Below are 17,741 nucleotides of genomic sequence, written 5' to 3'. Positions count from 1 at the left end.
TTATTAATAATATTTATTAATGTCAACAGTCCTAATGTTAGCCCATGCCTCAAAGTGTCATCAAAAACATTTGGTACCTTAGAAAAGGTACATTTAGAATACCTGCGTCTCAGTTTACCTGTCACCTGTAAGGAAGAATTTGTTTCAAAGTAAGTCAGCCATTGAACTCTAACATCATTTTATCTAGACCAATGTTATTCAGACAAAATTACTCCAGTGTAAGACATTGCCAAGTTAAGAAATCGATGCATTTAAATACAAAAATAGGGGTCGAGTCAGTAAAGCTCATGGTTGCTAAACCGAAAAGTCTCGAGTTCGAACCCTCGAGGACAGCCACTCTTCTAAGAGAGACAACTCCAAAATCAAACAACTGCTGCCTTGTAGTTTGTTCTTGGTTGGACAAAGGCTATGGAAGCATATCCAAAAAGAAAAGCAGGCTGAAATCTGAGTCAATGGCCTCAATGTTGCATAACCAGTTGACACATATACTTAATTGTGTTGGAGGGGATCCTTTCCTACACTAAAATTAAGAACGAAGAAGAAATACAAAAATGTATATGGAGAGGGCATAGAGAAAAGAAAATATTGTTGTAGTTACAAATATTCCTACACAGTTGAGTAATAGGTTTTTGTTTTTTGAATAGCAGAGACAAGCAGTTAGCCCAGCAGGTCCTTGAAAAACGTCTCAATCTGGAAAACAATCGAAGACGTGGAACAGACCTCGACATAGAGGAGGAGGTCGCTACAGGTACTGTCAGCGTTAAAACACACAGCAGCAGCAACAACAACCACCCTCACCAGCCTAAGGTTAACGGCAAAGTGAGCGCCAGCCAAAAGAACAATGGCAGCAATAGCAGTAACAGCATCACCAGCAGCATCGTGACCAATGGCAGCAGCATGTGCGGCCCCAACAGTAGCCAGAACTCACTCTCAGACAAGGCTGGCGGACATGCACGCTTTACTGGTGCTTTTACTAACATTTTTTCTCAACCTAAATCATTGCTGTTAACAGTAGATTAGAAACTAATGCAACTAACTAAATATGACTTATACTTTTATTGTAAATATCATTTTGGACAGTCAGTTATTAGAAGTTTTAAAATAAGTATGCTCCAATAGACCTAAATTCCTAAAAAAAAAGAAATAATAGTGAGATTTCACCTCTAATATATTTGCAACTTGAATCATCTAATTTGTTAAATGAATTAATAAATGAAACATCATAAAGAGTTTCTCTTATGGAATTTTTGTTTTTTAGATAATATAAATATAGTATTTAACAGCAATGATTTTTTTATGTTTAACTATACTACAATATAACATAACAATATTTGCACTTAAATTTTGTGTGTGCTTTAAACTTGCTGTAAATACTTGTTAATATCAAGTTAAAGTCTTGTGTTTGGTTGTTGGGTTTGTTTTTTTGCATGGAATATTATTTTATTTTTGCATTTTCAATTATAACACCACTTTTCTTTTGCTGATCTCAAAAACAAATTTTTTATTTTACTATTACATTAAAGGGAAAAAAACAATGTGAGTTCTGGGCGTCTGCATCAAACAATACATAACTTTTTCCCTCATTATCACCTCAAACCTAACAATAACCAGAGTTCAAAATTGAATCCCACTTATGTGTTTACACTTTTTATCCTCTTTAACATGGATGAGAATTGCAATGATTTTACTAATAATGTGCTACCTACTCCTAACCTTGACAGACACTGCTAGAAGGAAAGGAGACATTAATGGTATGGTAGAGCATGACTCTGGCTTTTCTTTTACTAATCATGTAGAAAACAGGATTGAGGAAGCCATCCCTGAAGCAAGTAAGTGCTATTGTGTCAAGGCAGGCCCCAGTTTAAATGTAGCCTACTCATGGCTGAAGGGGGCTTCAGTCAGTATTCATTCATTCTTATTTTGGTCCCTGTTCCAGGGTTTAAGTGATTCATCTCAGGCTATTTTGAAATAAAGCCAAAAATATGTGGAGGGGATGTAGGATATACAATTTTAGTTATTTATTCACAAGTGCACACATTTGTGGTGGAGTTTTTTTTAAAGAGTTTAAATCTTAAGTTATTTAAAATATTTTAAAATGGCATCTCTCAATTTTAAATAAGAACATTTATAATAAAGACTTCTTTCAGGAATTAAATCTTCCATATAGTTATGAACATAGTTCAGAAATGTTTTTCCCCATTGTTTACTGTTTTCATCATTAAATCAACCCAGGTAGTGAAGACCAACTAAATTACTCAATATGAAATTACTCATAGGTGCACAATAATGAACAATGGTGGAGGGTCACATTCACTAATTATCTACTCAATGTAGCTTATTTTTTTGTGAATATGGTATATGCTGCTGAAGATGATAGATTTTTAAGTTATTTGTTAATCTTATTTTGCTGTATATTTTGAACAAATTTATTAAAAAAATGTATAGGACAAAATTTTCACTGAGTTTCTGAGTGTTTTGTACAGTGTTAACTTTGTGTTTAACAGATGAGGAGGATTACAGTATCAATGAGATGATGAATGGTGGGCCAGATCTAACTCTCAGGAAAAGTAAGAAACAAACAAAAAATAACACTGTGCCACTAATCATTTTTGATACCTCATTAATTGTCTAATTTTGAATTTTCACCAACTAAATAAAATTAAACTGCTAACATTTACATTAACATTTTTGTGTCACCTTTAGGGTGCTTAGCACTGTGCGGCAACAGTTTGCCATAAGTGTGTATTATAACTTTTCCCAGCCCTTCATCACAACTACACAGAAGATGATGCCTTGAGCACAGCTGAACGCAGAAAATCTTACCTGAAAGGAATGAAGTCAGGGAAAGGCCAGTCATTAGATGACTCCAGCATTGGGGAACATTCTCAGGGCATGAAGCCGGCTGCCAGTGAATCGCAGCTCAACGACAGCTTAGACTCTTTCCTTAACCCCCCTAAAGAAAAACCCCGCACTGGGTCAAAACTTTCTCTCCTTGCAGATAAAGTCCTAGATACCGCCAAGCTGATGACAGACAAGAACCAGCAGGCCCAGAGCAAGAAGCAGGGCAAGTCCACATTCACATCCCTCTTCAAAAAGTCCAAGTCGCGTGACCCCTCCCCCAACAACATGGGCAGGGCCAGGAGCACAGAATACTCCAGCCTAGACAAGAAGAATGTCTCAGCCAGAACAGGCCACCTGGATAAGAAGAAGACCCCTGGCAAGGGTCAGCAGCAGCGAGTCACAGATTCAGAGTATGATGAGAACGCAGACAAAGATCTTATCCCGTATGAGTTTCAGGATGAGCTGGCATCTCGGCACCACATATACCGTAGTGAGGACTCTGACTTTGGCCAGTCAGAGGGAGAGCTGAGCGAGATCAATGCTTTAGCAGAACAGATGGATGAGTACTTCTATGCTGTCAGGGTTTTCCCTGGTCAGGATCCTGCACATGTGAGTACATGACATGTCATATATGTAGTTTATATTGCTGCCACTCTAAGTATGCCTCAAGTATGATGTGTTTCATATAAGCTTGTATTAGGCCTACACATTTTTTTTCCATTGAGATGCTGTCTTACAAACAGCCTCCTATACTCTGTTGAATACAGTAATTGTCTTCAGATCTTGTTTGAATAAAGTGAAATGTAAACTATTGTAAAACTATATTTTCCAGATCTATGTAGGGTGGGTGACCCCCAGCTTCCACCATAATGAGAACAGTTTTGATATCAAGAGTGTAAGACATGTCATTGTGTCTACACTGGACAGAGATTACAAACCAAAACAAAGGTAAACCAGCACAACCAGGCCTACATTATTTATTCATACACCTTGGGATACAAGTATTTTTTAAATCTATCAATATTTAAATGTGAAGTTTTCCAAGAGCTTTTGAAAACGTTAAAAAATATTTTTCAGTGTCAGCCGTAAGAATTGTTACATAATGTCAGCGGGTGACCTCCAGCAGAGGTATGCTGACTCCAGTCAAGAGATGGCCTCCAAACGCTCATCACCTGGACTAGTTATTGGCTGTTTTATTGACACCTCAACAGGTGTTCTGAGCTTTACAGTCAATGGCAAGGAGGTGGCTAACAAGTTCCAGGTATGACATATTTTTTTTTAGCAAAACATTTATTTGGTTACTACTGAAAGAGAGTGAAGTTAGCAGTTATATATATAATGACTAGTTGTTAATCAGAAGAAATTGTCCAATTATGGACACAGGAACAGAAGTATATAGCTGGTTTAAAATGAATGGAAATCTTGAGCCATTTAAACTGTTTATTTGAAAGGTGGAGCCAGGCACAAAGCTGTACCCAGCAGTTTTCTGTGAACCCACCAGTAAGGAAATATTCCAGTTTGAGCTTGGAAGCACCAGGGTAAGAATTTTTTACTATCATCATTTGGTTTTACAGTTTTGTCCAGTTAACATTTGTTTACTAATATCTTTTTCATTCTGGGAATGGATGGATGGATGTGTGTCCGCAGCTTTAAGTCGTATCTCCTCCTCAACGAAGCAATATCGAGGACTAGTTCCAAAAGCAAATATGTTAAGCAAGTTACCAGGATGAACATAGGCCAAAAAAATTCCGGGTTTCTTTCATGGATTTCCCAGAAAAGCCAAAAAACCTTGAAAAAATACAGTTTTTGGCCCATATCTCGGCAACCAGACCACTTAGCGACTTGAAACATGTACCAATCGATTCCTGCCATAATTTAGAACAATATTGCAGAAGAAAGTTTTCAAAAATATCCTTTCATTCGGTCACAAAAATTTTTTTGAGTTAATTAAAATTTGGACCGAATTAGTAGGCATTTTATCCAACCACACCACACGCGTCATCACGTTCAATAGCTGCGCCATCACGTTCAATGGCTGCGACATCACGTTCGGTAGCTAGGCGCGCAATGGTTTTTAGTCATGTTACTCTATTGTAAATAAAACATGTAAAATACTGAAAAAGAAATTAATAAAAAACGTTTTAATAACTAACCAATGGTTTTACTAACCCTGCTCTTGATTTACGCTACGACAGAGCTATTTTTAGATAACATAAGGAAATTGCGCTAAAATTGTCACTAGACTTTTTTAATTACTTGTTTTTACTAATATCTTTTTCATTTAGTTTTTCAACATTTTTAGTTAATTTTTTTTAAAATTTTGACATTCTGAAGCTTATAAAATTATAATCTTATGTATTTTTTTCAACATGCTGTGTACATTTTTTCCAGACATCGCTGCCTCTTTCTGCTGCTGTATTCCGAGGTCCCAAGTCCTTGGTTCCAACTTGTCCTCCAAGACTTGATATCCAGTCACTGAGACCAGCCTTCTGGGCCAGGGTCCCCAATGCAGTGCTGAAGGCCAGCACACTGAAGCTGTCAGACATCAGAGGGTGGAGCATGATCTGTGAAGAGCCCAGTATGTCAGCACATTTGTTCATTCACCTTGCTAATAAAGTTATAGCTTTTTCAGTTTACACAGAGACAAATGTGATCAGTTTTACAAATTACACAGTTCCAAGTGTGATCAGTTTTACAAATTACACAGTTCTAAGTGTGATCAGTTTTACAAATTACACAGTTCCAAGTGTGATCAGTTTTACAAATTACACAGTTCTAAGTGTGATCAGTTTTACAAATTACACAGTTCCAAGTGTGATCAGTTTTACAAATTACACAGTTCTAAGTGAGATCAGTTTTACAAATTACACAGTTCCATGTGTGATCAGTTTTTCAATCCATCTATTGCCAAATGGGATAACTTTTTAAATTTACATCGTTCTGAACATAATAAATTTTTAAATAGTTCAAAATGTAATAACTTATTAAAATTACATCATGCCATACATTTTCATTTCAAAATTTCCATCCAGTAAGTTCTCTTTCTCCTGATATTCTAAGAAGCTTGACATAATTTGTAACCAACAAAAAATGTTTCCAGTGTCAATGCTGGCTGTGTACATCCCAGATGAGGACAGATGCTATGATGTTTTAGAGCTGATTGAAAAAGATGACTTACTCAAGTAAGTTTTGTGACAATAGCAAACTACCTCAGTCAGTTTTTATATACATTTCCCATCACACATTCACATTGCTGACTAACTTACACAAATTATCCACAATTTCCTTGCTAATAACAAATATTCTCACTGTCCCACACATTCACATTGCTAACTTTCACAAACTCTCCAAAGTTTTTACGCTGACAAAAAATATTCTCATCCAACCACACATTCACATTGCTGACTTTCACCTACGCTCCACAGTTTCCATGCTAAGACCCTGGACTTGTATCAAGCTGTGTGTTCCCATGGCAACCACAGAGTGGCCAATGCTCTTGTCCAGCATGTTGATGAGAAGCAGCTCATGTACTGCATCAAGAGTGAATGTAAGTTTTGGACATTGTGGGCTCCACATTCACACTAAATTATTCAGAACACAAGCAACACTAAAATATTCAAAACACAAGCAAAATGTAACAAAAGTTAGTGTACTTGACATAAAAAATTATTAAAATGTCATATAGGTGACATTAACTGGTACATAATCTTAAATATATTCAGAACACCAAATCTTACAAAACTGAAATAAGTTTTAGCAACAACCTACAAAAAACTAACACAAAGCCACCAATAATGATTCTAATTGTTTACCTAATTGTATTTATGAAGATTTGTCTGGTCCATTGAGACATGGATTCCACAACCTGCTGATAGCTATGCACTTGGAATCTCATACCAGAGCCAGGTGACATACATTTCTGTTTGTTTTATATTAGAAGTTTACATGACAGATCTCTAAAATTAAAGATAAATCTTAATAAAACTTGTATTTCCCTATTTGTCAATAAATTATAAAACATTTCATTAATTTATGCTAATATTTTTTACAATCTTGTGTTCCAAATTAGGTTAATGACCCAGAATGAATTTATTATACCACTGACTCCACAAACCAAGTCTCTAAGTCTGTACAGGCCAACTAGCAATGCATCCGAGTCCTACAGCATCAAGCACCAGATCCCCAGCATGGAAGGCAGTGTATCAATCAGACCCCAGCTGGCTATCACAGAGAAGCAAATACAAGACAGGTATTATTCTACTCAATGGTTTAAGTAAAGTTTCCCTTTCAAACCTGACGGTCTATGGGGCAGGGGCAAGTGAAGTAGAGTTCACTTGTTTCTGTAACCTCGGCATATGAATAGATAGTGTGGTCAGCACTATGCCCAGCCGCCTTTACTTTCCCTAACATGAGTTAGGTACCCATCAGAGTTGGGTGGGCTCAGGGATGGTCTACTGACTAGAACCCGGATTCGAACTCAAGCCTTACGGGTTAGAAGTCCAACTCTCTACCGCTGGACCACTCCGCCCCTTACTCAATGGTTTAGTCGATTTTAAACTGTTAGTTAATAATTACTTTTAAAATAAAAACTTTATTATTGTAGCGTTAAAAATTTGAAATCTTGGATATAGAAAACTTTATCAGGAATAATCTGAACAGTTAAACTCCAAACACATTGCAATTTATTTTCATGAAGTGGATTAAAAGTGTAAAAACATACAGCAATATTGTTAATGTTATTTGTATTTATATTGAAGCATTCAAGATTTTAAGTGTCTTAACTACTCAAGTTTGATGCACTTTCAGAATCCAGAAAAATGGAAGAGATTCTACAGCGCCATTTTTCTCTGTTGAAAAACTCAAGTCTTTCACCATGTATGCCCTGTCAACAGCTGTGGAGAAGGGGGCAGCACATGTCAGGGATCCCATTGGAGGCAGCAACACCAATCTATTTGTGTTAGTAGTTAAATTAATTTCAAGTCATATATTCAGTTTGTTAATAGATAGACATAAAAAATTTAGTTTAATTAGAAATTCACTTATTATTCTAACAAAACATCATAGATTAAATTTAATTAATTAAAAATCATAATTTCAGTAAAATAGTTTAAATGAATACTATTTTCCAGGCCTCTTTTAAAAGTTTGTGACAATCTCCTTGTCATGGGGCTTTTAAATGATGATGATCTGAATCACCTACTTTGTCTCATTGACCCTTCAGTCTTTGATGAGTCTAGTCATAAAAGTAAGTGACTGATGTAGTACTGTTAGAAGTAAGTGACCAATGTAGAACTTTTTGAAGTAAGTGACTGATGTTGAAGTACTAAAAGTAAGTGGTTAATGTTGAAGTATTTAAAGTGAGTGACTATTGTTATCTTGTTTGTTCATATTGAGAGTTTTTAATTAATTTATGATTTGGTCTTTAAATTTTTTTCATTTTTTACTTTTTGACATAACATTGTATTATAACAGATCCTGCTTTAAAAGGTTTGCTGAAAATGGAACTTGAAGAAGCAGTTAAACTAGAGGTTTGTTTAAATTTTTTTTGCTATTTTATATGAACTTACAATCTCAAGAAAAGATTTTTCAGCCTTGAAAATAAATAATCATAAAATAAATTGACATTCTGTCAGCTGTTTATTGTTTATACTTATTAATGGCAGATATACATCTACTGTCTTATTTTTTCTACATCTTGTAGTAGTTTTAAAAATGTAGGTACTGTACAACATTATAAAAAAAAGCTAAAGAAAAAGTTGTTTTCCACAGGTTTGCAGAATCCTACAGCACCTGTGTGATCTCCAGCTGAGGCATAGAGTGGAATCCATCATTGCCTTCTCCGATGATTTTGTTGCTAATTGCCAGAATGTAAGACATTGTCATACAATCTGGGTCTCAAAGTAAACATTAACACAAAATTTCCATGATTTATGAGCACTTGCATTATTAGTAAAAAAAAAATTTTTTTTTAAATATTAAAAAAAGATGGTACTGGTTCTTAATGTGTACATATTATGGTTGTTTTGAATAGGACCAGTTGCGCAGGTACAATGAGATCAAGCAGACAGATATGCCTCCAGCTATGGCAGCTAAAAAGACAAAAGAGTTCAGGTGCCCCCCTAAAGAACAGGTAAATATCTGGAGGTTTAGAACTGTTAATGTTCGTTTCACATATTTTTTATCAACAACAGATGTACTATTTTACATTGCCTGTTTTAACACAAAATAATTAACTTTGTTAGATGAAAGCCCTTCTGACTTTTAAACTTGAAGAAGATGACAATAATGAGAACTGCCCATGTCGAGATGATATCAGGGTTTCTTTGAAGAAGTTTCATGAAGAATTACTTCTGGTATGTTAATGAATTGCAATTATTTAAAAATATAGGGCAAAACAATGCAAAAGGTATTTTTAATTATGATATTTGAATACAAATGCTTTTGTTAAATGGTCTTAGCACATTTTAAAATAGCTATAAATTATTGTCAATAAAAATGTTTTTTTCACCAGCATTGTAAAATGCCATTGATGAGTGAAGATGACACCCCAGTCCAGGTTGAGGCTCCACCCACCCCTGCCATCTCACAGAGATTACTTGCTCTTGTCTGGAAAGCCAAAACTCCAGATGTTTCTGCCAGCATTGAGACAGCTAAAATTCCAGGTATGGGCTCTTCTTTCTTTTATGTTACAGCAATTAACTAGACCTTACAGTAAATTGTCATTGTTTCATAATAATTTATATTGCCTTTTTTTAACCTCTTTGTGTGCATATTTATCTTAGATGATTTTGCTTTAGGAAATTAGGAAACACTGTGATGTGGACTGCTCTATATGTTTTACTGCAACGTTTTGTTTCTGTTCATGCAGACTCACTGCAGAAGCTGATCACTACCACAATGATCTCCTGGGCTGAGGAAACTTTCATCTCCAGCCAGGATCTGGTGAGAGAGATGTTCAGCCTGTTACACAGGCAGTACGATGGCATAGGAGAGGTCAGTTTGTTATGCTGGATTTTGAGTTTTGTGTACTGTTCATTTTAACAGTGTTGGTGTAAGTAGAGCAGTAGAGGTTAGGTATTTCAGAAAAAATTTCAAAAATTTCAGTTAATTTAAAACTGTGACACTATATATATATATATATATATATATATATATATATATATATATATATAACTAGCGTGCACTTTCCCACACTTTGTCGCAAGGTTAGAAGAAACTCTGATTAAATATATTAGGAGGGTTTTATCAATACGTTACCAATCCTGTATACTTAGACGTGTGACCTTGTTTTCTAAAACTGAATCATTTCAATGTTAACTAATGCGAGCGCTTGGATCATATTAAATGGGGCACAGGTTTCCTTAAGTGTACGTCAATCACTCACCTTAATAGTGGGGTAGAGCACATATCCACTACCGCCCAGGTGTCATGGACGTAGAGGGGCGCTTCTGGTAGCCTCGATTACACTACCACAGGGTGCCGCATACTGATCTGGTGCGGTTTAATCATCGAATATTGTGTGACACTGTGTCAATATTGTAGGGTGCTCCTTATAACTAACGTAGGCACCATAGTGCTCAGTGGATAGCCCAGGACACAAAATTACACCCTGCCAGGGAAGCCGGCGGACACGCCTGATTCAATTTACTTAACAATTATAATTTCCCATTTATCCATAGTCTATTGCACTGTTTAAAACAAACATAGACGCCATAGCGCTCACAGGATAGCTAGACCTTCATATTGTAACTTAAGCATTTATTGCATTTCCCCACACAACTGTTATACTATGCCACACAACCAAGTATGACATTTTCTGAAGCCACTCAGACGTCAGGCATGGCTTAAATACCAATAATCATAAAAATCATCTTCTTAATAATGTCATTCCATTTTGTTTCCATAAAAAGTCATGCTTGTTTGAATTTTTAAGGATAAATAATTTTTAAAGTATCCTAATAATATAAGAATCTAAAACTGAAAATAAATAAGAAAAAACCCTTGATAATTAATCTTGGGAGTTATTCCTCTTTAATCGATGTAATTTAATTTTTTTTATCTTACATATTTGCAATAATTATACCATTTTAAAAACATTAATTAGTAATATAACAGTTCATTATTTCTTGAAATGTGAAAACGAATGTTAGATTTAAAACTTTATTAAATTATACAACATATTTGTATCTTGGAAACTTAATCAAACATACATAATACATACATAAGTCCTGAGACACAGAATTTCAGTGTCAATCTATACACCCAATATAATTTATTAACAATTTTTTGCTGCTAGTTTGCAATGTTTTAACACATCTCTCTACTAGCAAACATCTAGAGCTATTCACTAAAGCATGGAAAAAGCAATTATTACCAACACCAGCAGTGAAACAATTGGCCAAAACCTTTTCAAAATCAACAACAGCAACTTTAGAACTATCCGAATAATAACGTCCAGACTTTTTTTCAACTGCAACAGCCTCACCTACATTGCAAGTATTCATCACATCAAGAGTACAACCAAACCTAGAGGCCATATAATAAGACAGTTCATCAACAACCAATGTCTTCTACTCAAAGCCAACACCACAATGCATAAGACAAACAAAATACATGGTCCATACATATTGCACTTCTCACTACATGAAAATGACAAAAGAAACAGCACACTTAGGTACTCTCGATACAACAACGCAACACTCATACAAGCACTACGCTTATTCAGCAACAAAGAACCATCAATAAGCAGCTTTTATATCTACACTGACAAACCTTCAACCATCCCGTACTACATCAAAATAAACTATAAAAACATAGAAACAAAACACTAAATATCCTAATCACAATCACTGGTAGAAGACAAGCGTGTCAGCTCTGTTCTTCTACTCAACACTGGATGAACCGTTGCCAGCTGGCACACCCAGACACACTACAACACTAACACTCGGTCACAGTACCTCGTAACAAGTTAAAGCAGCAGTATGCCACCAACAAAATCCCACACCAGCAAAAGGATCATCTATTTAGAAGACAACAGTAAAACAAGCCTGCCAATATTACTCATCTGCACAACACTGGACAAACCAATGCAACCAACTACACCTGCAACCAGCTGTAAATTCAACAGGGATCTCAATTCAGCTGGTCATCTCTGTTTCCCAAAGTCCAGCCCTGGACACATCTGAGTCAACTGTCTTGAAGACAACAACAACTAACCATGACAAAGTAGCACAACAGCTAGCAACAAGAATTTATGCAGCCACCATCCAGATCTTGACACCACAGAAAGAAACTTCTGGCTCTCAAATCACACAACATACAAACATGGATACATCAACAACCATCAAGAGAAAGAAAGGGGACACCCAGAACCAGAGAAAACATCAAAAGCAGCTAAAGTTAATGAAGGAGACACAGTCAGCAGCCACCACAACATCCAAAACTCCAAAACACAGATTGAAGACCTACTCATCAATTGCCTACTCTGCTCTTTTTTTATTTTTTTACTCTTCTGACCATGGGCAAACCACGTAGATAAAGAACATTTTGACGCCTTAAACTGCCCCATTTGCAAAAATACAATCAAAACAAACATGCTGTAACATTATGCAACAAAACCCCCAAGGTCTCTAACGTACAAGTGTTTATATTGTGAGGCTCCAGACTCCATCTTTACAGCAAACAAACAGCTAAAAGCACACCTTAAAAGCTGGCACACAACAAAGTCTATTGTAGACAAGACTCAAACAACAAAGTAACATACTACTTCAGAGATGAAGAGGACTAGCCCAACTGCTTAAATATTTCCCTTTCTCATTGGATAAAAATAAAACAAAAATTAAAAATAAATAAATACATACATTTAAAAAAAAAACTAAATCTAATAAATTAAACATTTTGAATAAAAGCTTACAACAACATTTTTTATTTTTAAACTAAATACATCTTTTTTTAAAATGTCAACATTGATTACCTAAGCTTTTTCCCCATTTAAAATAAATTTGAAAAAAATCAAGGCAGACAACTTATTACTAGGTTCAAAAAATTGCTTAAAACACAGAGAAATTCAATGGTAACAAAATAAAAAAAGGGGTTCATTTTTTATTATTTCAAGAAACATTGATTTTAGAAATCCTTTGTGAAATTTTGACTACCTTTTATATTTTTTTTATTTTAAAATTATTTTGAACTATATATAAAATAGCAAACTATTAACTGTATTGATTATCTACTTTGTAGACATGTAATAGTTTAGCTAAATCAGTGCCATTATCACAGTATTGCATAGTTTTCAGAATTATTTTCACAGAAAATTATTGGGTGTTAAAATCATATTACTCAAAGAACAGATGTTAGTAAGTAGAATAGCAAAAAGCACCCTTCATATAGGCCTACTCCCGCCCATCTACTTAGCCATATTGAATTTGTATCACAAATTAGGCATAACAATTAGCCACATGAATTACAAGATCTGCAAAGGACCATGACATGTGTGCTTTGTAATCAACCAAAACACAAAAAAAGCAAACATAACATAAACGCAAACACAAATACAAACAATAACGCAAACTCAAACCCAACCACAAATGCAAACACAAATACAAACCCAAAGAAAACACAAAAACGAAAACGAAAAAGCAAATGAAAACGAACCAAATCAAAACGCAAACCCAACCTAAACACAAAGAAAATGCAAACATAAACGCAAAGTGCTCACAGTCGATCCTAAATCGCATTGATGGAACCGCCTGTTTCAGCTTAGTAAACGACTATAGTACCCCAACTTATTCATAGTCATTTGCACTCACTTAAACGAACGAAGGCGATAAAGCGAACACGGGAAGGCCCGGGGCTCCAAATAGCACCCCGGAGGATGCCCGGATTTGATTCACTTGAAGGCTATAGTAACCTTTCTTATCCATAGGTTATCGCACTGTTTAAAACAAAATTATGGACCATAGCGCTCACATGATAGCCCAGGGCGCCAAATCAAAACCCTGCCGGGGCGCCAGTGGACGCGCCTGTTTCAATTTAGTGAAGAATTATAATACTCCAAGCTTATCCGCAAACGGAAAGAAGTAAACATATAGGACATTTAGGACCTGGCTTATTAACTTGTTATTGATTTTAAAAAAATAATTAGTAAACAGTACGTTCAGTGTATAGAATAAATAAAAGGCAGTATTAAAAATACCTACAATATTGCACTTGATAAATCACCACTAATTATGTTATTATTTTTTTCCAACACCAAAACAAAGTAATAATAAAATACTTAAAAAAAACTTTTTAAAAAACCACGTTTTTCTTGTGGACTAAAAAGTAGAAAATAATTTTTTCTTTCGTGCTTCCTCGAGCTGTGCAGGTTCTTGTGATGACTGACAAAAAACGTGGGTACGTTCACCATCAAATTTCCCGACCCATCTGCCCGACCCACGTTTTTTTTGTCAGTCATCACAAGAACCTGCACAGCTCGAGGAAGCACAAAAGAAAAAATTATTTTCTACTTTTTAGTCCACAAGAAAAACGTGTTTTTTTTTAAAGTTTTTTTTAAGTATTTTATTTTCTCCTTTTTAGTCCGTTGCTACACATGAAACACGTGGTTTTTAAAAAAGTGTTTATAAATACACGGACTAAAAAAAATCTTGAGCGACCAGGATTCGAACCTGGGTTGTCGCGGGCACAACGCGAAGTACTAACCACTATACGATCACGGCCAGCGCGCTCACATCGATTGGGGCCGAAGTAACTGTATCAATAGGCCTCTAGTCTTGTCGGTATCTTTAGAAATCATGTCCTCAATTTTATGGTCCTTGGGGCGTAATTAAATTAAGCTAATTACGGTCACTAATTGCTAGTTTTTATGATTGCATCTGAAATTGTTAGGCGAAAGTAGCATGCATGCCAAATTTCAGGTCTCTAGAGCAATCAGAAGTGGGCTAATTTTCGATGTCAATTTTAACAACAAACACACAAACGCGAAGCTGAGTTAATAATAAAATACTTAAAAAAAACTTTTTAAAAAAACACGTTTTTCTTGTGGACTAAAAAGTAGAAAATAACTATTTACATACATTTGATGACAAAAAACGTGGGTACGTTCACCATCAAATTTCCCGACCCATCTGCCCGACCCACGTTTTTTGTCATCAAATGTATGTAAATAGTTATTTTCTACTTTTTAGTCCACAAGAAAAACGTGTTTTTTTAAAAAGTTTTTTTTAAGTATTTTATTTTCTCCTTTTTAGTCCGTTGCTACACATGAAAAACGTGGTTTTTAAAAAGTTTTTTATATAGTTTATTTTCTACTTTATCTAATCACTTGATTAAGTATGACTTGACTAGGTGTTTTTAAATACACGGACTAAAAAAATCTTGAGCGACCGATACGCTTTAAACAGAGAAAGGGTGTAATTTACTTTGCTGGCGTGGAGATCTACTCACGAATCACGTGATCAAATCTCCCATAAACAAACAAATAAACGCGAAGCTGGGTTAAGGAAAAACGTGTTTATGTGTATTTTAGCATGCCCAGCGTACCAACCGTGTCACCGTTAACAATGTGTTACCGTGTCCGTTCTCCTTTTTAGTCCGTTGCTACACATAAAAAACGTGGTTTTTTTAAAAGATTTTTTTAAGTATTTTATTTTCTCCTTTTTAGTCCGTTGCTACACATGAAAAACGTGGTTTTTAAAAAAGTGTTTATAAATACACGGACTAAAAATCTTGAGCGACCAGGATTCGAACCTGGGTTGTCGCGGCCACAACGCGAAGTACTAACCACTATACGATCACGGCCAGCGCGCTCACATCGATTGGGGCCGAAGTAACTGTTTCAATAGGCCTCTTGTCGGTATCTTTAGAAATCATGTCCTCAATTTTATGGTCCTTGGGGCGTAATTAAATTAAGCTAATTACGGTCACTAATTGCTAGTTTTTATGATTGCATCTGAAATTGTTAGGCGAAAGTAGCATGCATGCCAAATTTCAGGTCTCTAGAGCAATCAGAAGTGGGCTAATTTTCGATGTCAATTTTAACAACAAACATCCAAACAACCAAACAAACAAACGCGAAGCTGAGTTAAGAAAAACGTTTTAAAAACGTGTTAATAAAATACTTAAAAAAACTTTTTAAAAAACCACGTTTTTCTTGTGGACTAAAAAGTAGAAAATAACTATTTACATACATTTGATGACAAAAAACGTGGGTACGTTCACCATCAAATTTCCCGACCCATCTGCCCGACCCACGTTTTTTGTCATCAAATGTATGTAAATAGTTATTTTCTACTTTTTAGTCCACAAGAAAAACGTGGTTTTTTAAAAAGTTTTTTTAAGTATTTTATTTTCTCCTTTTTAGTCCGTTGCTACACATGAAAAACGTGGTTTTTAAAAAAAGTTTTTTATATAGTTTATTTTCTACTTTATCCAATGACTTGATTAAGTATGACTTGACTAAGTGTTTATAAATACACGGACTAAAAATCTTGAGCGACCAGGATTCGAACCTGGGTTGTCGCGGCCACAACGCGAAGTACTAACCACTATACGATCACGGCCAGCGCGCTCACATCGATTGGGGCCGAAGTAACTGTGTCAATAGGTCTTCAGTCTTGTCGGTATCTTTAGAAATCATGTCCTCAATTTTATGGTCCTTGGGGCGTAATTAAATTAAGCTAATTACGGTCACTAATTGCTAGTTTTTATGATTGCATCTGAAATTGTTAGGCGAAAGTAGCATGCATGCCAAATTTCAGGTCTCTAGAGCAATCAGAAGTGGGCTAATTTTCGATGTCAATTTTAACAACAAACACATCCACAAACGCGAAGCTGAGTTAAGAAAAACGTGTTAAAAAGTAAATTTACAACCCAAATGGTTTTTTTTAAAGGGAAGTAATTGAGTTTTCTTAATTTATCAAGGGACGTAATAAGTGCTAAAGGACTACATGTAAATAAGTTTCAGACACAATTAGAATTTTTGTAAAGGATAATACATTTTCTTTAATTTTGTTTAAGAACATGACATAAATTATTGCTATAAGTTTGAAAAATGAAATTGTTTTACTACACCTTCAATATTAATTTTTTAAAACATGAATTAAGATGATGAGCTAGCACTTTAGACATTTAACACTTGAGGCAATGGAACTATTATTTTTTCTTATATGCCTTTGTTATCCTTGGTTACATACATTCAGAATTGAACTATATAAATTAGATATAGACTAGATCTACAGATCTAAATATATTTATATTAAGTTTTTAGAAAGCTGATCTTATCAAAGGTTGAATAGTGCTTATTTATGACTGTTATCTTCTGTTAAACTGTGTACCATGTAAACACTGAGAAATGAGTGCAGACTTTGTTTCTCACAGCTGATGTCAGGTCTGGAAAAAGCCTATGTGATAAGCTGCAAGAGTCGAGAAGACATCAACCTTCTGCTCAAGTCACTGGGTATCATACGATCTCTGCTGCAGGTTCAGGCTGGCCCTGATGAGGAGGAGCTCATGAAGCAGAGTCTCAAGTAAGAAATGTGACTATGCTGGTGTTAGGGGGGGTGTTAACATCAGATGGTCAGCCAATGGCTCTTATGAGTGTTGATTTAGTTTTAAACTGTCTCCAATTTACATTCTTGTCTATGTACCTTATTACTGGTCTTATATCTGTGTTATCTATTGGTAGTTTTTTTTTTTGTGTGTTGCTGATGGTCTTGTTTTTTCAGTAAGTTGTGACTGTTGCAGTATAAAATGCAATGTTGCTGCAGTTTCTTATTTAAATTCTATTAATTGCTCATTGTTTTCACGTATCAAGGATTACAAATATTTATATAGATTTGCTTTTTTCAAGTAAATTCTTCCCATGCTAATAAACACGTTCTTTAATAATAAACCTCATTTCG

General features: G+C 35.2%; 1 protein-coding gene across 1 annotated transcript in view; it reads left to right on the top strand.

Moving 5' to 3' along the window:
- LOC131945214 (ryanodine receptor) overlaps positions 1-17,741 on the top strand; it is a 70,996-nt gene that overhangs the window by 14,226 nt on the left and 39,029 nt on the right. The window contains exons 34-55 of the mRNA XM_059306242.1: positions 30-149; positions 645-964; positions 1,722-1,829; positions 2,505-2,567; positions 2,762-3,450; positions 3,674-3,789; positions 3,919-4,102; positions 4,293-4,379; positions 5,233-5,419; positions 5,942-6,023; positions 6,267-6,388; positions 6,672-6,747; positions 6,911-7,090; positions 7,648-7,797; positions 7,971-8,086; positions 8,314-8,369; positions 8,611-8,709; positions 8,873-8,971; positions 9,084-9,194; positions 9,353-9,503; positions 9,710-9,834; positions 17,218-17,366. Of these exons, the coding sequence (XP_059162225.1) occupies positions 30-149; positions 645-964; positions 1,722-1,829; positions 2,505-2,567; positions 2,762-3,450; positions 3,674-3,789; positions 3,919-4,102; positions 4,293-4,379; positions 5,233-5,419; positions 5,942-6,023; positions 6,267-6,388; positions 6,672-6,747; positions 6,911-7,090; positions 7,648-7,797; positions 7,971-8,086; positions 8,314-8,369; positions 8,611-8,709; positions 8,873-8,971; positions 9,084-9,194; positions 9,353-9,503; positions 9,710-9,834; positions 17,218-17,366 (3,390 nt within the window). The remainder of the gene's footprint in view (positions 1-29; positions 150-644; positions 965-1,721; positions 1,830-2,504; positions 2,568-2,761; positions 3,451-3,673; positions 3,790-3,918; positions 4,103-4,292; positions 4,380-5,232; positions 5,420-5,941; positions 6,024-6,266; positions 6,389-6,671; positions 6,748-6,910; positions 7,091-7,647; positions 7,798-7,970; positions 8,087-8,313; positions 8,370-8,610; positions 8,710-8,872; positions 8,972-9,083; positions 9,195-9,352; positions 9,504-9,709; positions 9,835-17,217; positions 17,367-17,741) is intronic.

Source organism: Physella acuta, unplaced genomic scaffold (genome assembly GCF_028476545.2).
Source record: "Physella acuta isolate Inbredline_101_S28 unplaced genomic scaffold, ASM2847654v3 ptg000531l, whole genome shotgun sequence".
Taxonomy (NCBI): Eukaryota; Metazoa; Mollusca; class Gastropoda; family Physidae; genus Physella; species Physella acuta.
Note: the sequence above shows the minus strand (reverse complement) of the source record. Positions and strands in the feature narration are given on the sequence as shown.